Raw genomic sequence first — 23,690 nt, forward strand, 5'->3', positions numbered from 1 at the left:
AATCGCATTTTTGGGATACTTATGATGATTTTCATTTACAAGTTTTTAATCATAATCACAGCACTTCTTAGTACTACTTGCCAGTATATATTAATATAACTGTCGTTGTTGGGGGAAATAATTTATATTAATTAGGCGAAAATGACCTAAAAGGGTACTGTTATCGTTTTGAGAAGTGTTCTTTGTCGCTTCTGCCCACATGCATGGAATTCTCACTTATAGATTGTGATAGTTAACCAACCATTCATTTATACACCTACTCTTGCATAATTTTATGAACAATAATGTCACAAATTTGAACAATTTCGTGTTAAAAAAAACTTTGAAACGTATAATTTACAGTATTTCATATGAATCACATCACATAATGAAAAAAAAAAATCTTTTTGGCAAGTTATATAAGTCATATAATAATCACAATTAAAACATAACAACAAATTTAAAACAAATGGATATTACAAAGTTATATATTCAAACGGCCGTTGGCCAATCAAATTGGAGAACAATGAGGATATACATTAATGCCAACGACTAGTTTTCAAATCCGTACAGAAACCAAACGAGCAGCAGAATTCAAAGGTTTAAACTTTTTGTTTGGTCTCTTCCTCTCAAGAAATTCAAAGGTTGAAATTAAGAAACTTTTTATTAATTTATATTGGAAAATACAAATATTTTGATTAACTATATATGATTATTTAATTTTCTTTTTTTCATGCATGCTCCCACCGCAAACGGACACACCGCTTTATTGGTACTGTGTCTTGTTCTCTCAGATGCCTCTGTTTTCGTGTCTGTACAGATCTCTCTCTCTCTCCTCTCAAGATTCCACTCTTTCTCTCTCTAGACAGTAAAAAAAACCTCAAAACCCTCTGTTCGAGAATGGGGATTTCTTACCAGCCATCGTTTTCTCCAGAACCCCCAGGTTCTGCGAAGTTGCATGTGAAAGTTTGGTGAGAAAGGGAAGAGATCTGTGATCGCTTTCAAAATGTTGCCGTTCTTTTTTGGCCCTTTTCGTGGTCTCCTTCTCTCTTCTCCCTGTGGATGAGATTTACTAACCCAACTCCCCACTTTGCCTTTTTCGCTCCTCTTAATCGAACTCTGAAGTTTTCTTGCCATCTTTTCATCGGAAAGCTCTCATCTTTCGTGACTAAGAGGCAGAGTTTTGAGGTTTCGGCTTCTGGGTTTGCTCTTTGATTCGCAGTTTCTGTAAACATTTGGTTTCAATTCGAAGCAGATGAGCAGTTTTCTCGGGCGATTGAGAAGCTTCCTTAAGCTCGCAGAGCGTGAAAAATTCCATTTCTGTTCATAAGGGTTCTCGAATTTCTCCGATTTTCCGATTAATTTGATAACTTTTTTGGAGCAGCTCTTCAGATTCGTGTTGGGCATAATTGTCTGTTAGCTTCTGGCTCTTGAGGTAAGATATAAAGAGGTCAATTTTGTGTTCTGTGGATCCTGGGGAATTAGGGTTACAGTCGAAGGAGTAAAAGTATTGCAGATTTGGAAAGGTTTTAGGAGGATTCGAGCAGAGATTTCCGGAGGAAAATGATATACGATTCGATTCGGATCCTTTATAGAAACTCATACAGGATTCCGGGGGAGGAGGCAAGAGGGAGAGTGTGGTGATAATGACAAGGGCTGGTCGGAATCGGATTCTGAAGGATTCAAATGGAGACATTGGCGATCATCTTCGAAACCACATCCATTTGACCAACTGCATTCACTTGAAAAACCATATGCATAAGCAGAGTCCGGCTTTGGCCGATCGTGCTCTTATGAGGGACCTCATCGTTCTTCAGAGATCGCGCTCGCTTAGGGATCCCTCTGCAAGTCCTCCTGCTTGGCATTCCCCTTCTGTCGTCGATTTGCTTCCCAAGAAAGGGGACAGTAAGGATTTGGGGATCCGAGAGGGAAGAAGATCCGTTGACCAGAGTGTCGGGAGGAAGTCCAGTCGTAGGTTGTCGGGTTTGGGCAGTTCTCCGCCTGTTGTGAACTTTGGAACATCCAAAGTGACTCCCTCTGAAGAAGGGTTTGATGGGACTGGCCCAGTTAACGAGCCGAGTAGCGAGAGTGGAGTTAGGGAAGGTAGTAGAAGAGTGAAGAGGGAGGAATCGAGTAGGAAGAGTTACAGAGTTGAGGATTCATTGCTGAAAGATCAGAACTTGAACGATTTCCATGGTGTTGCTGCTTCCGGGAACTCGGGATCGAAGGATAGAGGAAGCAAAACTAGTGGAAGGGTTAGTAGGCACGACCATGGTCAAGTCAAGACTCTCTCGGACCAGTTGAACCAGGTTCGGGGTGACAGTGATGATGATGATGTCGTGGTCTCGTCGAATGTTCGTCCACGTGTTAGATATGGAGGAGACGGGACTAATCGTGGCTGCTCGGGTGGAGCAACTCGGTCTAAAAGGCGGAAATTTCGAGGGACGAGGAGAGGTCGGAATGCCATTACCGACAATGTGGGTAAGAGCGAGATGTCTGTTGCTTCGAACCAACTGTCTCGAGGTTCAGGCCGGGAGAAGTACGAGATGGAAAACGAGGAAGGAGAGGAATATGGAGAGCAGAAGAACATGGCTAGGGCTCCTCAAAAGGGTTGCGGAATTCCGTTTAATTGGTCAAGGATTCATCACAGGGGGAAAACATTTCTCGATATGGCTGGTCGGAGTTTCTCTTGTGGTATGTCTGATTCAAGAATGAGGAAAGGTGAGTCCAATGCCGATATGCCGATGATGCATTCCGATGACACGAGCTCCTTCACCAAGTCTGATGCCGATGAGGCTCTGCCTCTTCTTGTCGATAGCGCTGATAATGACGGTTGGGTTCATGACTATTCGGGTGAGTTGGGGATTTTCGCCGACAATCTTCTCAAGAAATACGATTCCGACCTTTCTTCAGAAGCAAGGTCTGGCGAGCAAAGGAAAAACAGCCGTAGAAACGCTCGGCAGCACCACCATAGTCTCACGCAAAAGTACATGCCGAGAACCTTCCGGGATCTCGTGGGACAGAATCTGGTGGTACAAGCTCTTTCCAATGCAGTTTCGAGGCGGAAGGTCGGCCTTTTATATGTATTCCATGGCCCACACGGGACGGGGAAGACTTCTTGTGCTCGGATACTCGCTAAGGCTTTGAACTGTCAGTCTTCAGAACATCCTAAGCCTTGCTGTTTCTGCAGTTCTTGTGTTTCCCATGATTCGGGTAAGAGCCGAAACATTCGGGAAGTAGGTCCTGTCGGGAATTTCGACTTCGAGGGTATCATGGATTTGCTCGATAATATGACAATCTCCCATCTACCTATGCAGTACCGGGTTTTCATATTCGACGATTGCGATACCCTTTCACCCGATTGCTGGAGTGCGGTCTCCAAAGTCGTGGACCGGGCTCCTCGATCCGTGGTTTTTATCCTCGTGTGTTCGAGTCTCGATGTTTTGCCACACATGATCATTTCAAGGTGCCAGAAATTCTTTTTCCCCAAACTGAAGGATGCCGATATTATCAACACCTTGCAATGGATCGCATCAAAGGAAGGCGTTGAGATCGAGAAAGACGCTCTAAAACTCATCGCTTCGAGATCAGACGGGTCGTTAAGGGATGCAGAGATGACTCTCGAACAACTGAGTTTGCTCGGTCAGAGGATCTCTGTCCCTTTGGTTCAAGAATTGGTGAGTATAGTATCGTTACAATTCAATTTATCGTTTTTTTACCTCTTCTGATTGAGATTTCATTCCCGTTTTTTCAGGCCGGACTCATTTCCGACGAGAAATTAGTGGATCTTCTCGATTTAGCTCTATCCGCTGATACAGTAAACACCGTGAAGAACCTCAGAATAATAATGGAAACCGGTGTGGAACCCTTGGCTTTAATGTCACAGCTTGCAACCATCATTACCGATATTCTCGCGGGTAGCTATGATTTCGCTAAAGATCGACACAGAAGGAAATTCTTCCGCCGACAGCCACGTGAGTATTGAACATTACAGGAAATAAGCACTGCTTTATTATTCTAATAACTGAGCTTTCGGGTTTTTCCTTGAACTTTTCATAGTGTCGAAAGAAGATATGGAGAAACTGAGGCAAGCCCTGAAGACGTTATCCGAAGCAGAAAAGCAACTTAGAGTGTCGAACGATAAACCAACATGGTTGACGGCTGCATTGCTTCAGCTGGCTCCCGATCCGCAGTACTTGCTACCTACTTCTCCTTCAGATACTGGCCTTAACCGTAGTAGCCCGTTAGCCCTAGATTTTATGGGAAGGAGAGAGGCTTCTGATCATCGTCTGGGTCCATCGGGTGACGCTACCGGGAAAAGTTTCGGTATTGATAGAAGACGAGACACGGGTTCTGGAGGGTTGGGACCGATTCGTGAATCTGTTGGCACCAAAGTTAGACAAAGTTCAGGCGGTAAAAACCGACCGGCGGTTGAAGAAATTTGGTTAGAGGTCATCGAGAAGATTCAAGTTAACGGTTTGAGAGAGTTTCTTTACAAAGAAGGAAAGATCGTCTCTGTCAGTCTCGGCGCAGGTACATATATATACACACATACACATATATACCTGTCAAGATGCATTCATGGCTGAATGATCAGATATCAGTTGCAGTTACTGTCATTGGTTTATGGGCCGTTGCCGTTTTCCATTTCTGATTTGTTTTGCTTTCTCGTTTTGCCAGCTCCTACAGTGCAATTAACGTTCAGCTCGCCATTGACGAAGTCAACTGCAGAGAAATTCCGAGGCCATATCTTGCAGGCGTTCGAGGCGGTTCTTGGATCTCCGGTCACAATAGAGATCAGGAACGAGGCGAGGAAAGAATCGAGAACCAACGGGTCTGACCGGAAACCACTGAGCCTACCACCGCCGGTCAAAGATGGCCAAGATTTCAAGAGTGGAAGAAGCGAGATCGTGGAAGTGGCCGAGTCACCGGGACAAGGCCGAAGCCAGAGGGAGAATACACGGGTGGCGACCTCATCGTGTGCGACGACGAGAGCGAGGAGGAGACACTTGGAAGCGAGCCAGAGCATAGTGAGGGGGAAGGTGTCGCTGGCTAACGTGATTCAGCGGGCCGAGGGGTGCACCCGACAGAACGGCGGCTGGTCTAAACGCAATGCCATGTCCATCGCTGAGAAGCTCGAACAAGAGAATCTGTAAGAATTTAAAACATCGGTTCATATAAAATAAAAAGCATGCAATGATCATTGGATGATCATGTTGAATGATTATTATGACAGGAGACTGGAACCAAGATCGAGAAGCTTGCTGTGTTGGAAAGCTTCAAGAGCCACCCGTCGCAAGGTAACTAACGCCAGCCCTCCTCGACCCAAAACTCGATCCTTGCGAAAAATCTCTACTTTGGTTGTTTCTTGACGAAAAGATTCGTTTTTTTTTTTTGGACAAAATCTGTAGATATCGAGGTTGAAGGTGAGAAGAAGAAGAAGGGCACAGACAAATGCGTTGATGAAGCTGGTCTCATGTGGACAATGTCTGTCGACGAGTTCCACGGTTTCTAGATGAAAGCTTCTCTGTCTGCATCGCACTCACACGCTGCTTTTGTCTTTCAACAGAATCGTAGTGTTATATATATATGTCATTGGTGTAGGTTCGAACTCTATTCATTTCTGGGTTTAGGCTTAAATTAAAGCAAACCTTCTTCTCCACAAACAGAAGATTGACCGAATTTAGAACCCTTTTGCTTTCTTAAAAAAAAAAAAAAAGCAATGCCCAATTTCCTAATTTGCTGTGTCTCAAGGATAAGCCATGTTCACGACAAGCAGTTTTCAGCTCTGTATAATCAAAGTCCGAAAACAGAGTATTTGCAACCAAATATTCTCAAAGGGCAGTTTTCATTTGAAGTCTTATCATCAATGAAGCTTTGGTCTGATCCCATCACTGTAAGGGCAAATTCTGTATCATAATGAATGAAAGTCAATCTATTAAGATCAGGCCTGATACATGAGTATGTTACAGTCTGCTATAGTATAGATTGAGAGAAACAGAGAGATGATGGAGGGCAGCAGGCACTAGACCCAACATGTATGTCGTGAACTAAAAACCGGAAAAAAGGAACCTACTTCATCACAGAAACAAGGTAAGAATCGCACCTAAATGCGCTATGCTTGCGTTACAGGGGCATGGAAGAACACCGACACCTGAGAAACTAATATCAAGTTCTCTCTGCAGAAGTCAGATGCCCCATCTGTTCGGTAAGGGTATGTACATTCCTCGGATTCCACCAAAACTTCCCATGATCGCTCGTCTTACTACCGTTGTTTCCGTCCTTCTTCGCTTCCGCGTCCTTCCTCTCTGACTGAACTTCCTGCTGCTCGGTGGAACCTGGGTTCTCTGTCAGAAACTGCTCCCAGAAGACATCATTAACCCCAGTTGGAGGAGCAGCCGGTTGTTCTTTCGAAGCAACAGGCTCGGAGTTCATGTCAATCCTCGGAGATTTTGGACGGGCATCGATGTTTAGCTCTAAGCAAGATATAGACGGGCTTTCCGCGCAACTAGTAGATTCGTCAACCTCAAGGTTCATGCTTGACTGGGCAAGACTGCCATCAACATCCGATACAAGATTCTCCCAAAAGGCTAGAGACGATTCTAATTGCTCAACCTGCTCGGCGTGTGATGGGCCAGGAGAGTTTTCTCTGCCAATTCTTTGGGAATTACAAGTTTGGTTCTCTTCCAAACCCGTTTCGTCCTGAAAGTACCCGATCCTGGGGAGCCTTCTTTTTCGGTCATTTGTTTCGGATTTTGGTGAAAGTTTCAAAGCAAGCCCTGGTTTTTGCAGAACCTGAGCAACAGATGACACCATTGTTTTCTGAAGCTGCTCCAAGTGTTGCAACCGGTCCTTCAGAAGCTTTACTTGCAACTCAAAGCCTTGCCGTTCCTGCTCCTGTTTATGTAACTCAGCGAGCAGGCCCTCCTTCTCTTTCGTCAGCCTCTCGATCTGATCCTTCATGCTCTGTCTCTCTGACTCAGCCAGAGGATTCTGGCCTTGCAGGTTGTGCAAGGAGTGGCTGTGAACTGGTTTGCGTCTGTGAATGTTCTTCAAAAGATGCGGCTGACCACGTACGAAATCATTGTTGGCGAATTCCCATTTCTCGGGGTCGATTTTTCTAAAACCCTGCGAAAGGAGATGCAAGGTTAGGACAAGACAACAGAACTACTCCCAAACTGGCAAGGTAAAAAAGCAACAACTTACATATGTATTAAGCTGACGGATGAAACTCGAGAAATTGTTGTGCTTGAAGAATCTGGGAAGAAGATCTCTGGAAAACTCGGGCGGATTCCAGACGACAAAACTTTTGTTGCCCTGGCTCCAAGAAACGACAGAATCCGTGGAAGGATCATCCACCATCTCATATGTTTTTGCAAGGAAAGGAGGCAGTGAGCTCGAACCTCCCTGATTCTCATCCATTCTCCGAAACTTCAAATCCAAAACTCTCGGGAAATTCCTCAAGAACTCCGAGAAGGATACTAAAAAAAGATTGGATCAAACCCAGAAAGCAGAATTTGAGAATCCTTGATCCAACGGAAGAAAACTTCGACCAGGTCGATCCGACGAATCCGAGGGATTCGTTCCCAGGGATTCTTACCGCAGCCTGATGAAATCGATCACGCAAAAGCCCTATTCAGAAAACCCAGAATTCTCACCGAAAGATTCCGACTTTAACACGCATTGCCTGAAGGTGAAGCCGATCAAACCAACCAAAACAAAGCCCCAACCAAAAAACCCTAACCAAAACCCCCCAATGATTCCACCCAAATTCAACGAAACCAGTGCCCTTTTCGCATTAAATCCCACCGAATCAGGAAAAAGGAAGAACGACACCACCGGATCCAGAAGCTTCGGAATTTAAATCAAGTAGGAGAGCGGAGAATTCAAAGCAGACAATGATTTGCTTGTCCTGTTACAGGAACAGAAGTATCGAATGAATCAAACAGGGGAAGACCAGGAAAAGTAAACGAGCCGATTGACCCGGCGTCGGAAGAATCGTCAAGGCAAAGGAAACGAGTTCATCAGTATTGACGATCCAAGCGCTTACCAAACAAGGTTTAAACAAAGTTGGCAGAATCATGAAGAAGACGAAGACCAGAGCTCCATTTCCGACAATTCCTGGGGAGAGATTCTGGTTGTGTTTCCAAGTTTGAAGCGTGCAAAGATTTTGCTGAAAACAACACAACTGTTTGTACAAAACACAAGGTTGGGTTTTATGGGGTTTGGTGGTATTATTATTACCATTATCCCCTCACACAGCCTTTTTTTTTATTATTCATAAATTATAGAATAACAATTTAATATAACAGAAGAAACCCGTAAATAATATGAACAAATAGAAATACTTTTGACAAATTTCCTAATTTTAAACGAATTTTTCCACCAATCAGAAAAGGGTTTCACCCATTTTAAACTTGCTATTTGTTATTTCAGGATACATTTAAAAGGAAAATACAACGAGATGCTGTTATATACTTAACTTATTTTTATTTATTCGAATGTGTTGTCATTTGACCTTTTGGTGCGGCTTTACAAAATTAGTTGTCAATAATAACTAGAGTCTACTACACCTTTCTAATCTCCAATAATTTAAATGTTTATCATAATCGGTTTATGCTTCATATTGCTTCTTGTGATTATTTAATGTAACTGATTTCCAATAATATTTAAATATCCAAGTATATGGTTATAATTACAGAGCTGTATAAACTATAAAATTGAATTGAAAAATGCGGCTTAAAATCAATATATCAAATGGACGTAGACATCAAAACTTTAATCACACTAAAAAACGCGTTAAAGGTGACAATATATATATACACGTTACTAATACCATATTTTCATTACCAACAACGATGGACGAATCTTAATTACGATCCAATTCATTGAAAAAATGTTGTCAAATACAATGATTTGGCTTTTACAAAAAAATAAAATACAATGAATTGCCAACGTTTCATTTCTGTTGATCAAATAAAAAGTTTGACTTTTGAATCTCTAAATATGGGTATTGGACTCATAAGCTAAAATCAAATACAAACTTTTCTTTGGACCATATAAATTTGGAGACAAACATCTAATTTCATGAAAAATAAATTATCGGACTATATATACGTGAAATAATGGCGATTAAATTTACGTAGACAAACCATATGATATTATGATATGTTATGTTATCTCAATATATATGAGTCTGTGATATGTTTGGTGTCTCATCTCGCCGGATTCGATGAGATCGCCAAAAATATAGTTTGAATAATCCATCATATAAATAAACAAAAAAACATTATCATATTCGTATTTCTTATTCGCCATATTTTTTTTTGTAATCAGATATTATAGACCAAAATTCAGATTAATTTCGGAGCGTAACAGAAGCTTTATTTTATTTCACATTATTTGTCTTAAATTCAAAATATTATCATTACAATTCAATGCATCAAACACCTAATTAAAAAAAATTAGTTATTTTCTCAATTAATTTTTTTTTTGATAATTCGGAAGTTCACCGAACATTTGACCCGACTACATCTCCCAGAAGATCGGAGAAGCCCATGTGAATGCCTCTCCCCATGCTTGGGTTTGAACCCAGGGTGAGAGCATACTTTGTATGTTCTCTCACCACTAGACCACCTAAATTTGGATCATTTTCTCAATTAATTTGATGATGGTTTTGTTCAAATTCTCCCCATCGTCAATGAAATAAATGTAATTGTCAAGCAAACCCTATCATTATATTTCTTGAACAAGTTTTTCAACATCGTCTCTAAACACAAAAATAAAATAACCATGCAATCTATAATAAGAATCATTTTATAGTTTCATTGTAACTGAGCGAGCCTTTTTAAAATTAATTAATAATTAAATAATAATGATGAGACCTGATCCACCAGATTAACGGTCATGATTGGACGTAGACAATGCATGGGCCCCACGTATCCCACAAAAGGTCACCTGTCACGTTCCTGAAGATGCCGCAATCTCTGCCACGTAATCTGGAGCCTACCATTAATTAACCAACCATTTAATCTCCCTATTACTCAATTATTCCTAAACATACATAATTAAAATACAAATTATTTATATAGTTAAACCACGTATGAAAATGGTGCGAAAATATTATTATTTTTTAAATGTGAACATCTCGAGTGTAACAGGGTCGGGTTTTGGGCCGGGTAGTGGCGCACGTGTCGGGGCCGTTTCGCGCTAAGTGGTTAGATTAAATTATTTGACTTTATCACTAAACTAATCCACGATTTAAATTGCTATCCAAACGATCTATAGCTAATACTTTGACGTAAAATATATAAATAAAAGAAACCCTTAAATCAACAAAGGCTAAACGTTTAAAAAACTTTAAACAGTGTGAATTGAAACATATATGATTATATATATATATATGTGTGTGTGATTATTATTATTATTATTATTATGATTATTACTTGTAATTAAGGCTACATGTGTAAGAAACAAAAGCAAGGGTCAGACCGAGGCGGACAGCCCCATCATTTAGACTTTTCGGCCTCCCCAAATTAATTTTCATGCTTATCGCTTTTATTCTGTCACGCAACAATTTTAAAAATAATAATTAAACATCTTGAAAAACAAATTTATTGGACAGTCTGCTTTTGACATCCTAATATTTATATAATATCATTTCACTATTAGTGGTAACAGATAGAATATTGATATGCAATATATCAGATTATTGGAATAAAACGTAAAAGCTTAAATGGGAAAAACCTTGAAAACGGCATCGTTTTAAGGCAAACAGATTTTCAGCTTTATTAAAAGCCTGAACACGTGTTAACACTACCCAGGATATAAAGCTCCTCCAGTGGTAGTATCGTATATTACTACATATACCAGGGATGGTTTCGTCATTTGGTAGTCTCACCCGTTTATTAATTAATGACAACGAGAAAAAAAAAACTAAGAAACAGAAACCTCGGGGAAAAACCGAAACAGAGAAAGGAAGAAGAATACCGCCAAAATCTCCCACTCCGGAGAGAAATCGGCCTCTCTACTCCGGACGGCGAGGTGAAAGATGACGTCGGGGACTAGGACGCCGACGTGGAAGGAGAGGGAGAACAACAAGCGGAGGGAGCGGCGGAGGAGAGCGATCGCGGCGAAGATCTTCGCCGGACTCCGGATGTACGGTAACTACAAGCTTCCCAAACACTGCGATAACAACGAAGTCCTCAAAGCACTCTGCAAAGAAGCTGGTTGGACCGTCGAAGAAGACGGTACCACGTACCGGAAGGTAAAATACTCTCCGAGATTATTGGGCAATTCTGCAGTGTCTAGATCTGAGCATTCGAGTTTTTTTTCTAAAAAAATGGTTGTGAAGAATCGGACGGTTGCGATTTCGTTTCGGAGACTGGGTGTTGATGACGAACGTCAGATCGCAACCGTCTCCGGCGAAGTGAAAAGCGTGAAGCGTAAGATCTGCTGATGCTTCGACGATCTCTCTCTTTCTCTGAGTACTTTCAGAGCTTTTATTAATTACCATTATGCCCTTTGCTAATCATGGATGTCTGACCATGTCTGACCTGGGCATTAGCGTCATTTCGACGGTTTTTCCTCGCAATGAGTTCTCTCTCCCTCCCTCTCTTTTTTCTTTTTAGGGTTTGATTGAGCAGTTTCGTGTACCGGGAAGCATTTCTCGTGAAAAAAAAGAGTTTTTTTTAGTGTATAGACTTAAAGTCACGTCTGTTTCACGAAACTGCGATCGGCAATGGGGTTGGATTCCTGAGTACTGTAGAAAAATAAAATGCGGAAATAAAATAAGACAAATAGAAAAGAACAGAATTACTTTTATTGCTACATCTCTTCTTCTTGTTGAATTACAATGAAAATGACTCACATATTTATAGGAAAACTATGAGACAAATAAAAAGGAAATAGAAATAAATAAGATCGATACACAATATTTGATATAATATTATGTCCATTATTATTTCTAATCATATCTTAAAATCAATATTTCCTTCAATCACATATTTATTTTCCTATTTCAACATTCCCCCTCAAGATTGATTTTGAAAGAATGCAAAAATCAATCTTGAAAAGATAATGCGATAAAAACCCATAGATATTTTCATTGTCTTTTGAAAAATTCATAAACACCAAATTTAGTTCTTTTAGAGAGTATTACCCATTTTCAAATCACTTCGCTTGACTTTGAAGTTCTACCTTTAACTCTTTTTGTCATAGCACCTCGCTTGATCTTAGAGTTTTTAGGTTTGACTTCTTTTTGTCATAGCAACTCGTTTGATTTTGGGTTTTTACTCTTCTTTGAACGATTTGGATATATGAATATCCAAAACTAAAAAAAAAAAAAGAGATTGATAAAAAAAAGATATAGAGCAAATCGAATCAGGCTCTGATACCATGTAGAAAAATAAAATGCGGAAATAAAATAAGACAAATAGAAAAGAACAGAATTACTTTTATTGCTACATCTCTTCTTCTTGTTGAATTACAATGAAAATGACTCACATATTTATAGGAAAACTATGAGACAAATAAAAAGGAAATAGAAATAAATAAGATCGATACACAATATTTGATATAATATTATGTCCATTATTATTTCTAATCATATCTTAAAATCAATATTTCCTTCAATCACATATTTATTTTCCTATTTCAACAAGTACAACAACCGAGGACTTTCTCGTCACATGGGTTTTCCCTTTTCAGGCTGACCCCTTCTCTGAAAATGTCCCATTTTTCCTTTTCTTCTACCTCAAAAAAAAAAAATAAAAAAAAATCTCAAGAGAGTTCCTTTTCACTTCTGTTTCTTTTTTATTTACTGAGGTTGTTCTTCGTTTTTTCTCGGAAGAATTCGGTAAACCTCTTGTCTGGTTTCTTGCTGTCAAAGCTTCGTACTTTCATTTTCACATGGAATCTTGCATATGCTGAGCCTTAACCAGTTGCAAGTAACCCAAATTTGGGTTCTTTACACTTCAAAAGGGAAAAAGAAAGGCACGACATTGGCATTGATGGAGCGGTGAATTCACTAGGAAAAAGTTGGTTTTGCTCGGGGAAATTCTAAAGAAAAAGTTAAAAAGGAAAAAGAAGAGCCTTGGATTCTACGTGTGTATGTGTGTGTTTTGTGTGCTACATTGCGACGCGACTCTCCATGATCCTTTGGCCCGTGGGATCTCTTTCGTTGCAATGAGTTCTTGTCGGAGCTAAATTACTATATTGGCATTACACGAGTTAGTTGGTCAAAGAGAGAGACTGGAAAATGATTGCCCTTTTGCTAAATGGGATACCTAATGATGTTTGCTTTTGCTAGTGTGGGGAGAGAATGGGATGTCGCCCCTTTGACCACTAAATGCCAAAGAAATCATTCCTCTTACTTTTTCCCTGTTCACTCCCTGAGGGCTTTGGGATTTTCAATCATAGTTTCAATTTGGATCCCGTGAGGGAATAATCTTCTTCCTTGCTTATTTTCCTAAAGATTAAAAGGACCCAGTAACATGAGCTAACAGCCTTTGGATTTTGTAGTTGAATTAGATTCAAGATTGATATGGAACCTTTTTGTTCATATTCTGCAGCATTTGGTCTGTACTGGATATATTTTGGAGCATGTGTACTGAACAGTGGCTTGTACTTGATATTGTTTATAGGCATCCAAACCATGTGCAGTTTTGGAAGAATCCCTTTGAATATTTTTGTTTTCATGGTCAATGTGTTATCCTTTTCAATGGAAATGTCAGGTTCTGGTGTTGTAATTCTTACACTTCCTGCACATCTTCTTTTCAGGGATGCAAACCAGTCAATCGAATGGATATCATTGGTGGCTCTACATCGGCCAGCCCTTGCTCTTCCTATCAACCCAGCCCACGTGCCTCCTACAATCCGAGCCCTTCGTCTTCATCTTTCCCGAGCCCCCGGGCATCTCATTACCCTTCCTCTACGAACCCGTTTGGCGATGCCAACTCACTGATTCCATGGCTCAAGAACCTCTCCTCCAACTCTCCGACCAAACTCCCTTTCTTCCATGGCAGCTCGATCAGTGCTCCTGTCACTCCACCCCTAGCATCACCTATGGCTGGAAGCCCTACTCGTTGTCAAGTAAACATTCCTGACTCTGGATGGCTCTCGGGGATGCAGACCCCACAGAGCGGTCCTTCCTCTCCGACATTCAGCTTAGTCTCTCGTAACCCGTTTTTCGAGAAAGAGGCCTTTAAGGCCAGAGACTGTTCTCCAATGTGGACACCGGGCCAGAGTGGGAACTGTTCCCCTGCCATCCCTGCTGGTGCTGATCAAACAGCCGATGTCCCAATGGCAGATGGGATGGCGGTCGAGTTTGCGTTCGGGTGCAACCCTAGAACAACAGGGCTGGTTAAGCCTTGGGAAGGGGAAAGGATACACGAGGAATGCGCACCAGACGATCTAGAGCTCACTCTTGGCAACTCAAGAACCAGGTGAGATATATACTTTCTAAGCACTAGCTTCAACTCCGGTGTTCTGTTTTCTCCCAAGGACTTACTTATTCATCGGTTATCTTTGTCGGTTTATTCGGTGTTGAGGTGTGAAAGAAGAGAAAAGGAGAAAGGAGAAAACGTTGCCATTGAGTTCTTTTGAGCTGTTTTTCTTCGTTTTTGGCTTTTGTCCCGAGTTGTAGGTAGAGAGGATTTGGCTGTTCAATTACTCATATGATTAGAGGAACCCCTGAATGTTTTGTGGTTTAAAGTTCATTACTTTTGTGAAAATCTCCGCATTTCCTTTACAAAATTGTTTGTCATTTGTTCAGTGCATTCCCAAGGGAAACGGATTCCGAATTGGGGTTACATATGAATATTTGGAAACTTGGTCATTTTCAAACTTTATTAACAACTTTGAATCGAGAAGTGAAATCTCAAACAAAACAAAGAGAAAACTAATCAGCAAATTGATTTGCTGGAGGAGGCTAAACAAAGCATTGAACAACCAAATCTATTGTTCAATGCCCCAAAAAAAACCCCGTCATCTGAATCTCTCTCCACTCTCCCTCGCTCACACATCAAACTAATAACACACATTGAAATCAAATCATCAGATCATTCATCTCTGCCAACGAGCTGCTTCAGAGCAACTCTCATGTCATCAAACCCATCACAAGCGTCGAAAAACTCACCGACCTTCCGCAGCTCGACATCCTCCGGATCATCTATGAACGGCTTTATCGGAAAGGCGTTGTCTGGCTGAAGAGAGTACGAGTTTGGGTTGTCATCCACAATGACCACGCGCCCCATGTCCTTCACCACGCGCCCAAGATCCTTCACAAGCCTCCCCTCTACTTCACAGCAAGCGTCTCTGTAGAGGCGGTGAGAGATCAGACCCCTGCCCGGATCCAGATGGTCCAGCACGAGCGATGCGTATTCCCGCATTCCGGCCGTGAACACCACCACCCTGTACTTTTCCCCCATCTTCCTCAAGAACTCGTCCACTCCTGGCCGTTTGATCACGAAGAACTTCATGATCTGGCCGTCGATTGTCGGCCTCACCACGAAATCGTACGGACCCTCCGGTCTCTCCATCGACGAGTGGACCAGAGTCTCGTCCAGATCCAAAACAACCGTCTTCTTCCTAGAATCTTCGGGTTTGTTGTCGTCTTCGTCGAGGAGAGAGAGCAGGGCGTGGAAAGGGAGGGACTTGGGAACTGGGTCGATGCGGGTTTTGAGGATTTGGAAGCCCATTGTGCTGCAATTGCTCCGGCAGCTGAGGGAATCGAGACGAGAGAGGAGGCGGAGGAGGAGGCTGTGGCATTTGTAGAAGGAGCTGTTGATGGAGGAGATGACGGTGGTCGCCGCCGCCGGAGTGCATCTCGCCTGGTGGTGGCTGTGGCCTCTCCGGTGGTGGTGGCGGCGGAGGTAATGACGGTGATGGCGCTTAATCGGCTTCGGCGTCCTCTTTATCAGCTTCGTCGCCATTGTTGAAACCCAGAGAGAGAGAAAGAAGGAGAGAGAGACAGAGGAGAGAGTGAGGGAGGGAAGGGGTATTTAAATTCAGGTTCGGGGTAACGGTCGAGTATGGGTTTGCACTTTGCACTGTACAGGCTGCCGTTGTGTTATTACCGTTGGGGGCTTCTATTTCGGACAGAAAGTCCAACTGGGTTTTCTCTCCAATTAAAGAAATATCTGATTTATTTACACATACTCGCATTAATATATTTAGAAATTGCAATAATGGGTAATCCTAATACATATATTGAACACGGCAATGCCTTATCAAATCCCAAAAATATATTTGAATATATAATATCAATGCCAATGCTATATAATCACGAAAATAGTCTTAACTATCATCTTCTATTATAGGAACCGATCCTAAATCTAACTTAATTGTTTATATTTAGTTATTTATAGATTTTTTAGTCTTAATTGTGATAGATCCAGAAAATATTTTTATTGAGATATATTCACAACAAAAAATTTAAATATATTACCAAATCGATCGTTTCTTTAAAATCTTAATTACTATAGTTATTTTATGATTCAATAGGGTAATACTCAGTACATTAATATGTGTATCCGTTCATATTTGAATAACTTTATATAAAACAAAAACAAATCAAGATATCCTAAAATGTGACAAGAAAAAGTTGTTTCCAAATCACACATGACATGTTACTATACCATTTTGAGATGATATAATAAACATATAAAAACGTTTAGAGAATTTTTGGAATTATAGTAACAGATACTACACTATACACAATAAAAAATAATTCAGATTAAATCTAACCTATGAGAAGGATGGTCCCATTATAATTATATAATTATACATATATATATATATATATATAAGTAAATCATATGGATTATCATTTCAACGGCAATAAAACAAAGGCAATGTCGTACATACATACATATATGAATAGATTAATTATGATATTACTAGATATTGAAAATTTGTCAGGAATCATCGAGTTTAAACGTCTAGTCAAAGTTTCCATGACTTTAATATTATATATACATTTTAATTCGTTAAATTTTTCTTAGGCTTCTTTTACGGAAAATTTCAATTTTGACGTCTAGTCAAAGTTTCCATGACTTTAATTTAATATTATATATTTCTCATATATCATACAATTTCGAGAATGCTTATAATGTACGCATATATAATAGTCATATGAATTTTAACTAGGTTTAAAATATTGTATTTTTTCAAATGATTTTATATTTATTGGTAAAAGATAGACATATAGTGTATTTTCCCCCAACTTCTATAAATTCGTGAATGATCCATTTCTATTTTGTGCCAAAAATATGGAAATAAGATGTTATTGTGATGATAAAAAAAGAAATTGTTAAAGAGACGCAATTGACCTTTGAATATTTTCTTTTAGATTTTTGAATTTTTTTTTTCCGGAATTTCGCTCATTATGTTGCCCTTTCTTTATGATATTTACCCTCTAACTATTTATGTCGGTAGTTTCTAGAATTTCTTTTTATTATTATTATTAAATACTATTATAAACTCCTAAAATTTTGAAGAACACTTGTAAAATACATCGAGTAATAAATGAACGAGGAAATCAAACTTAATTTTTAAAAATAAAGATATATAGCTGGAATGATGTATTCCTAAAATATCAAAATCAAATCACAAGAAATTGGATAAAATTTAATAGATACAAATTTGATAATGTATATTGTTGAATGTAAAATTTCAAAATAGCATCCATTCTAAAGTTTTTTATGGATTCATAATATTGTCATCTTGGATGGTTCAAAGATGATTTAATTGTTTCACGTGGTTTACAAGTTATTGTATCATATCAGGTTGTGGTTGAGTTTCGGTTTATAAAAAAAAAAAAAAAAAAAATATACTACACATACACTTTTATGGATTTCCTTGCACATACATTCACATGTTTAATGTAGGCACAGTCAACAATTTGGCATTGACCAAAATGATATAATCTGATAGTATTAGTCAACCCGAAGATGGATGGAAAATCAAAGAAGGTAAGCTTTTGTGTTCCCACGAGACTGGAAGGGTCGGATCACGACAACATGATATCATTAATTATTTTATTTATCTAACAAAAGTATTCGATTATTTATTTTATTTATTGCAATACTAATATTTAACTATACACTCGAACCCATCGTCGTCGATATCGTTGATTGTTTTACCATAATATTCTAATATAAATACTTTTCCATCATGAAAAAATAATTTAAATGGTATAAAAATTAGAAAAAATAGTATTTTTTTAAATCATAGTATACATGAATTTATATTTTGTAATTTGATAATATTACGAGAAGATTGTACTGCCGGTTGGTAAAATTGAAGTCCCTATCATTAATGCCAATCTTAACTTTAAAAAATATATATTTGGTCGTCGGAACATCGCATTTTAATGACAACTTTCAATATTTCCAATAACAGAAATTACTAAAATAAATGGATAACGTCCCATCATTAAACTGTCATGGCAATATCTCATTTAGTTGTTTTTATCTGTCTCGATTTTGATAAAAAAACCAATTTAACTCATGTATTACATAAACGTTACATTTTTTGTTTCATTAACTCGATTTGAAAATACAAAATTAAATAAAGAGTAATTTAATAAATTTATTTATCTGATGAACACAGTTGGACTCATGCTGTAGATAGAATGCCAGTTTTCTTGGGAATTTAAAAGTTTTGGATAATGATCTTATGGGAGGTTAATGAAGCAAATTAGCTTTATTTACTATTTTTGTTTATTTATAACAAAATTATAGATAGCGATTAGGCGATGACAAATGATTAAGGATAACGATGAGGCTGCAAACACCGATAATTAATTGTGTTTTACTTGGATTTTTGGAATATTGTTTATATTTTTTTCCTTAATAAGCATATTGTTATTGCCATGTGTGTCACAGACCTTCTGTGATTCAATTTAAATTAAATTTTTATTATAAATGGCCAAATCGCCACGTCATGTGTAAGTTGATCCTCTCTCTCTCTCTCTCTCTCTCTCTCTCTCTCTCTCTCTCTCTCTCTCTCTCTCTCTTGTCTCTCTGTTTGCTAATATATTGGAGATGGCCGAGACGTTCAATCTTCCATTCTTCCCCACGCAGTCACAACACACCCTGAAAATTTTGTATTTTTCTGTGGCTCCCGGGAGAGAAAGGAGTTATGGCGGAGAATTCAGGTAACAGCCATGGCGGAGGACGAGGACGAGGAGGGTCGGTGACGGTGGATATCAAGGAAGGCGAAACTGTCGAGTGTCATGTCGACAACAATGACAACATCGTAAGTTCGTCCACCAAGAAAAAGGATTCTCTCCTCTCTGTATCTGTCCCTTTCTTGCAGAAGGTAAATTCATCGTCCATGTCGGGATCCTCTCATGGGTTTTCTCAGATTCTATCAATAGTAACATCAAGTTCCCAACCTTTTTGTCCAAATTGCCGTTCCTGTGTTCGATGAAATGCCCAAGAGACGAAAGCAGAGTCATGTTTTCTTCTTCTGAATTTTGGCAGTTAATGGCGGAGGTTCTGGGGACATATTTCCTGATATTCGCGGGATGTGCGGCAGTGGCGGTGAATGCGCAGAAGGAGAAAGTTGTGACGCTTACAGGGATCTCCATCGTGTGGGGACTCGCCGTAATGGTACTCGTTTACTCCGTCGGCCATATCTCCGGTGCCCATTTCAACCCCGCCGTCACACTCGCCTTCGCCACCTGCCGCCGTTTCCCCCTTAAACAGGTTCTACACTCTTTACCCTCGTGTTCATATCCTGGAAACCCGAAATGTTGTTACTTGTTTAGGTGTTTGATGAACAAACAGAGGAACCGTTTGCCTTTTTTTTTTTTTTTGTATGGGTAGGTTAGCTACCAAGACCGAGTTCCTCTGTTTCTTTGGTTGGATTGATTGTGTTGCACGAAACTTTCAAGTTAGTTAAAGAAAATATGATTCCATGATTGTGGGTTTTATTATTAATTAACACGAATCATTGACTGAATTGGAGATTTGTACAAAGGCGGAACCTTTCACCACAAATCATCATTTTCGAAATTATTCACATTGGTGGACCCTAATGGGACCCTTTTTGATTTTTTTGGTTTATATATATGAGGCAATTCATTAGTTGGTTCATTGTGGAGAGTATAGGTTCCGGCTTATCTGATAGCTCAAGTGCTGGGATCAACGCTAGCGGCGGCGACACTGAGGCTGATGTTTGATCTTCGCCACGACGTCTGCAGCGGCAAACACGACGTTTTCGTAGGGACCCTTCCCTCCGGGTCGAACCTTCAGTCGTTCGGTATCGAATTCATCATCACCTTTTACCTCATGTTCATCATCTCCGGCGTCGCCACCGACAACAGAGCTGTCAGTATTCATTTTGATTCTCTCTTTAAATATCGCCATGAAAAACTGAATGTGTATATATATTTGTTTGTATTTGTCCTTTTTGGTGATGCGTTTTCGAAATGGTGTGATTTGTCATGGAAGCAAATAAATATACCAATCTTAGATTATCCTCTGTCAGATGACGAGGACGGTTTAGGCTATAGTTTATAATTGCCCTTCGAGTGATTTTCTTTAGTTTTTTTTTTTATATACAATTTTTTCTATGGTCATGATTCTCTACTAATCTTTTGGTTTCTTACATTTTAGCCCCCCAATTTTGGAGATATTTGACATTGTGCCCCGAATGTTTTTCATGTGCCAGATTGGAGAACTCGCCGGAATGGCGGTTGGAGCGACAGTGCTGCTCAATGTCTTGTTCGCAGGGTAACCAATTAGATACACACAATCTTGAATTAGAATAGACCGCTGCCAAATATTTTTTCTATTTTTGCAATTTTAAATGGATTAATATATTCGACTTTTTTTTATCAGGGCGGTTTCCGGGGCATCTATGAATCCGGCGAGAACATTGGGGCCGGCGATTGTGTTCGGATGCTACAGAGGGATTTGGGTATATTTCGCCGGTCCGATCCTTGGAGCGGTTTCCGGTGCATGGATTTACAATATGGTTAGGTATACCGACAAACCACTACGTGAAATCACGAAGAGCGCGTCGTTCCTAAAGGGTTCGAGCAGTTCCCGTAAATGAAAATCGTGTATCAAACATTGATGTAATTGACCGTTCCGTACGTGGTCCTGTAATGAATGATTTAATGATGTGGAAAGACTGATACGTAACAAAAGTTGACTAGACTTCTGAGGTAAACGTGAAAACGTTTTGTTATCATCTGTATATTAATTAATTATTTCAGCCTATATGTACGGAACTCGTTTCATGTGTATAACGTTGGCAAATATATGAAGTCATAACCAAGTTTAGCTTATATATATTTTTGCAATCAAATTATAAAACATACTTTTATCTTGTAATGGAAAATGAAGTAATTCATTCTGATACGATGTAATTTTTGTGAAACATGTAAAATCCGATTTTAACAAATGAACTCGTCAAAGAGGAGATGCACAAAACCCGCGACCGAACATGCCAAGTGTCTAGGTGATTTCCTATGCCACGTGTCACATGAACCTGAAGCCACGTATCATTTTCCATCTCTGTGACGTGTCCTTACGGAATCGCCCACGTAACCATTTCCCATGCAGCATTCTCTCCAAATTAGCACTTCGCTTATAAGGCCACACCTAATGATAAACAAGAGAAGGAAGCATCAAAACAGCATCGAGAAGTGAAGACGTCGTCGTTTTGAGAAGGGAAGCTTTGGCAATGGCGTCGAGCGATAAGGTTCCGGGAGCATGTCCGGCGAGAAACGGGGACAAGAAAATACCGCCGGGGGATCCGATGGCGGCGACGACGGTGATGCTCGATAAAGGGACTGCGATGATGCAGTCGTTGAAGCCCATCAAGCAGATGAGCCAGCACCTGTGTTCCTTCGCACTCCATAGCCACGACCCGAGCCGCCAGATCGAAGCCCATTTCTACGTACAGCGCGTTAACCAGGACTTCCTCCAGTCCGCAGTCTACGACTCCAACTCCTCCTCTGCCCACCTCATCGGTCTGTCTCCATATCTTTCCATTTAATTTCTTGAAGCTTGTTCTTTTATATCTCCACTGCAAAAGATTTAGCTAGGGAGATATGGATTATGTGGATTGTTTGTTAAAAAGGGTTAGTGAAATACGATCGGAATGCGTGTCCTTTCTCTTCTATTTAAATGTCTAAGGTCAAATCTTCTTTCAGGAGTGGAATATATGGTGTCGGAGAAGCTGTTCAATACTCTGCCGCCGGAAGAGCAAAAGCTTTGGCATTCGCATCAGTACGAGGTAAGCTAATCGATCTGTCGTTTCCTTTTTTCAGCTTAATTTGCTCAACAGTTAAGTCTAGTTCCCGAGACATCAATATGTATCTATGGAGAGAAAGTTATCATTTGCAGGTTCAGACAGGTCTCCTAGTCACTCCAAGGGTTCCGGAGCTTGTCGCCATGCCCGAACTCCAAAACATTGCCAAAACTTACGGCAAGTTCTGGTGCACGTGGCAGATCGACCGCGGTAATTAACCATATCCAATTCTCACGTTTTCATATATGTTTGCCCTTTTTTCTTACATTCGTCAGCTCAGATATCAAAATGGGTAAGGGTAAATATCTCAGGGGATAGGTTGCCACTTGGTCCGCCGGCACTGATGATGTCGCCGCAAGACGTGAACATGGGGAGGATAAAGCCGGAGCTCGTAAAGAAGAGGGACGACGCTTATGGAATCTCGACCGAATCCATATTGACGACGAGGGGATCCATCACCGGTCCGGAGGTGAAAAACCCTAACGCGGATTATTGGGTTGAACACGGAAAAGGCTTCGCCATTGATATTGTCGAGACGGACATGAAGAAGACTGCTCCTTAAACTCTTGAAAAAAATATCATTAGCCGTAGTTTGTAATAAAATGGACGCTCAAATACGACATGTACGCGTATATACACACACACACGTTTTGGGACTTTTTGGTGGAGGTGTAATAAAATGGTATGTGATGTTCGTGAAGATGTAATAAGGTCTGTAAACTTTTTCTTGATGATGATGATGCACCAGTGAAAGTCCGAATTAATTAATAAAAAGATTGATAGTAGATATTTTTCTAAAAATTCAGAAAACTATCTTATTAAAAAAAGTAATTAAAATCTAAAAAATTACACTTTCTAGATTTATAAATTCTATAAAAACTGAAAATCAAAATTTAATAGTTAAGATGTAAAAATTTAAAATTAAAGTAATAAAATATAAACTATTAGTTTAATCGCATGATCGATCATTCTTTGAGCATAATTATTTTTTATTTTCTCGCCGGAAAATACGCCACGTGTACAGATCAATAACACGTGTACAAAGTTCGACTTTTTACTGGAGTAGAGAAAGGGAGAAGGCATTTGTCCGTGGAATATTCTGATGTTAAGAAATAAAGAAAATTTATTTTGCCCAAAGTTGTCGCTGGGAAGGCAAAACAATTCCCTACAACGAATTCTCCAGAAAAAAAACTTCATCTTTCTCCAGGATCAGATCCCGGATTCGGGCAATGGAAGCCAACGCTCCGAAACCGGCAGATGAGAAGAAGGAGGTTTACTCGGTGTGGGCATTGCCGGAGGAGGACGCGGCGGATCGGTTCCGGAAGGTAATGGAGGGCCTGAGATCGGAGTTTGGCGGTCCGAAGTTCGATCCCCACGTCACCGTGGTCGGAGCCATTAAATTGACGGCCGACGAAGCCAATAAGATGTTCGAGGCGGCTTGT

General features: G+C 40.0%; 7 protein-coding genes across 10 annotated transcripts in view; 5 read left to right on the forward strand and 2 right to left on the reverse strand.

Moving 5' to 3' along the window:
• Positions 1-775: 775 nt before the first annotated feature.
• On the forward strand, positions 776-5,665 carry LOC104798436 (protein STICHEL-like 3). The gene is made up of 6 exons (XM_010520518.2): positions 776-3,656; positions 3,734-3,953; positions 4,039-4,512; positions 4,660-5,131; positions 5,216-5,279; positions 5,391-5,665. Exons 1-6 carry the CDS (start codon positions 1,626-1,628, stop codon positions 5,496-5,498), a joined length of 3,369 nt encoding a protein of 1,122 aa, XP_010518820.1. The 5' UTR covers positions 776-1,625; the 3' UTR covers positions 5,499-5,665.
• Positions 5,666-5,876: 211 nt separating this feature from the next.
• Positions 5,877-8,183, reverse strand: LOC104798435 (heat stress transcription factor A-4a). The gene is made up of 3 exons (XM_010520517.1): positions 8,030-8,183; positions 7,186-7,891; positions 5,877-7,107 (listed from the first exon to the last, which is right to left on the reverse strand). Exons 2-3 carry the CDS (start codon positions 7,399-7,401, stop codon positions 6,148-6,150), a joined length of 1,176 nt encoding a protein of 391 aa, XP_010518819.1. The 5' UTR covers positions 7,402-7,891; positions 8,030-8,183; the 3' UTR covers positions 5,877-6,147.
• A 2,719-nt stretch (positions 8,184-10,902) lies between these two features.
• On the forward strand, positions 10,903-14,733 carry LOC104798442 (BES1/BZR1 homolog protein 3). 2 transcript variants are annotated; one of them, XM_010520523.2, is made up of 3 exons: positions 10,903-11,245; positions 13,759-14,423; positions 14,529-14,733. In XM_010520523.2, the coding sequence occupies exons 1-3, from the start codon at positions 11,030-11,032 to the stop codon at positions 14,581-14,583; spliced, it is 936 nt and encodes a 311-aa protein (XP_010518825.1). In that variant the 5' UTR covers positions 10,903-11,029; the 3' UTR covers positions 14,584-14,733. The 2 variants fall into 2 exon arrangements, with proteins under 2 accessions (XP_010518825.1, XP_010518826.1); XM_010520524.1 differs by having other exon boundaries at positions 10,904-11,245; positions 13,759-14,733.
• A 91-nt stretch (positions 14,734-14,824) lies between these two features.
• On the reverse strand, positions 14,825-15,963 carry LOC104798443 (carboxy-terminal domain RNA polymerase II polypeptide A small phosphatase 1). The gene has a single exon (XM_010520525.2). The coding sequence runs from the start codon at positions 15,909-15,911 to the stop codon at positions 15,039-15,041; it is 873 nt and encodes a 290-aa protein (XP_010518827.1). The 5' UTR covers positions 15,912-15,963; the 3' UTR covers positions 14,825-15,038.
• A 3,064-nt stretch (positions 15,964-19,027) lies between these two features.
• Positions 19,028-21,180, forward strand: LOC104798444 (aquaporin NIP1-2). The gene is made up of 5 exons (XM_010520526.1): positions 19,028-19,302; positions 19,467-19,691; positions 20,097-20,315; positions 20,659-20,720; positions 20,829-21,180. The coding sequence occupies exons 1-5, from the start codon at positions 19,123-19,125 to the stop codon at positions 21,043-21,045; spliced, it is 903 nt and encodes a 300-aa protein (XP_010518828.1). The 5' UTR covers positions 19,028-19,122; the 3' UTR covers positions 21,046-21,180.
• A 420-nt stretch (positions 21,181-21,600) lies between these two features.
• LOC104798445 (oil body-associated protein 2A) lies at positions 21,601-23,008 on the forward strand. 2 transcript variants are annotated; one of them, XM_010520527.2, is made up of 4 exons: positions 21,601-21,967; positions 22,151-22,233; positions 22,331-22,458; positions 22,546-23,008. In XM_010520527.2, exons 1-4 carry the CDS (start codon positions 21,679-21,681, stop codon positions 22,808-22,810), a joined length of 765 nt encoding a protein of 254 aa, XP_010518829.1. In that variant the 5' UTR covers positions 21,601-21,678; the 3' UTR covers positions 22,811-23,008. The 2 variants fall into 2 exon arrangements, with proteins under 2 accessions (XP_010518829.1, XP_010518830.1); XM_010520528.2 differs by having other exon boundaries at positions 21,603-21,967; positions 22,344-22,458; positions 22,560-23,008.
• A 330-nt stretch (positions 23,009-23,338) lies between these two features.
• LOC104798447 (cyclic phosphodiesterase) overlaps positions 23,339-23,690 on the forward strand; it is a 2,030-nt gene continuing 1,678 nt past the window's right edge. Inside the window, exon 1 of one of the 2 annotated variants that reach the window (XM_010520529.2) lies at positions 23,339-23,681. In XM_010520529.2, coding sequence (XP_010518831.1) covers positions 23,478-23,681 — 204 coding nt within the window. In that variant the 5' untranslated portion in view covers positions 23,339-23,477. The remainder of the gene's footprint in view (positions 23,682-23,690) is intronic. The other variant, XM_010520530.2, reaches the window with a different exon arrangement.

The sequence above is a fragment of the Tarenaya hassleriana genome, unplaced genomic scaffold (assembly GCF_000463585.1).
Source record: "Tarenaya hassleriana unplaced genomic scaffold, ASM46358v1 Cleome53, whole genome shotgun sequence".
NCBI lineage: Eukaryota > Viridiplantae > Streptophyta > Magnoliopsida > Brassicales > Cleomaceae > Tarenaya > Tarenaya hassleriana.

Coding starts and splice junctions, on each gene's coding strand:
- LOC104798436 (XM_010520518.2), top strand. CDS start 1,626: ATGACAAGGGCTGGTCGGAATCGGATTCTGAAGGATTCAAATGGAGAC. Junction 3,954..4,038: donor ATTCTTCCGCCGACAGCCAC/GTGAGTATTGAA, acceptor AACTTTTCATAG/TGTCGAAAGAAGATATGGAG. Junction 4,513..4,659: donor CTCTGTCAGTCTCGGCGCAG/GTACATATATAT, acceptor TCGTTTTGCCAG/CTCCTACAGTGCAATTAACG.
- LOC104798444 (XM_010520526.1), top strand. CDS start 19,123: ATGGCGGAGAATTCAGGTAACAGCCATGGCGGAGGACGAGGACGAGGA. Junction 19,692..20,096: donor GCCGTTTCCCCCTTAAACAG/GTTCTACACTCT, acceptor TGGAGAGTATAG/GTTCCGGCTTATCTGATAGC. Junction 20,316..20,658: donor TCGCCACCGACAACAGAGCT/GTCAGTATTCAT, acceptor TTCATGTGCCAG/ATTGGAGAACTCGCCGGAAT.
- LOC104798435 (XM_010520517.1), bottom strand. CDS start 7,401: ATGGATGAGAATCAGGGAGGTTCGAGCTCACTGCCTCCTTTCCTTGCA. Junction 7,108..7,185: donor TCCGTCAGCTTAATACATAT/GTAAGTTGTTGC, acceptor CTCCTTTCGCAG/GGTTTTAGAAAAATCGACCC.
- LOC104798442 (XM_010520523.2), top strand. CDS start 11,030: ATGACGTCGGGGACTAGGACGCCGACGTGGAAGGAGAGGGAGAACAAC. Junction 11,246..13,758: donor ACGGTACCACGTACCGGAAG/GTAAAATACTCT, acceptor TCTTCTTTTCAG/GGATGCAAACCAGTCAATCG. Junction 14,424..14,528: donor CTTGGCAACTCAAGAACCAG/GTGAGATATATA, acceptor TTCGGTGTTGAG/GTGTGAAAGAAGAGAAAAGG.
- LOC104798445 (XM_010520527.2), top strand. CDS start 21,679: ATGGCGTCGAGCGATAAGGTTCCGGGAGCATGTCCGGCGAGAAACGGG. Junction 21,968..22,150: donor CTCCTCTGCCCACCTCATCG/GTCTGTCTCCAT, acceptor ATCTTCTTTCAG/GAGTGGAATATATGGTGTCG. Junction 22,459..22,545: donor CACGTGGCAGATCGACCGCG/GTAATTAACCAT, acceptor AAAATGGGTAAG/GGTAAATATCTCAGGGGATA.
- LOC104798443 (XM_010520525.2), bottom strand. CDS start 15,911: ATGGCGACGAAGCTGATAAAGAGGACGCCGAAGCCGATTAAGCGCCAT.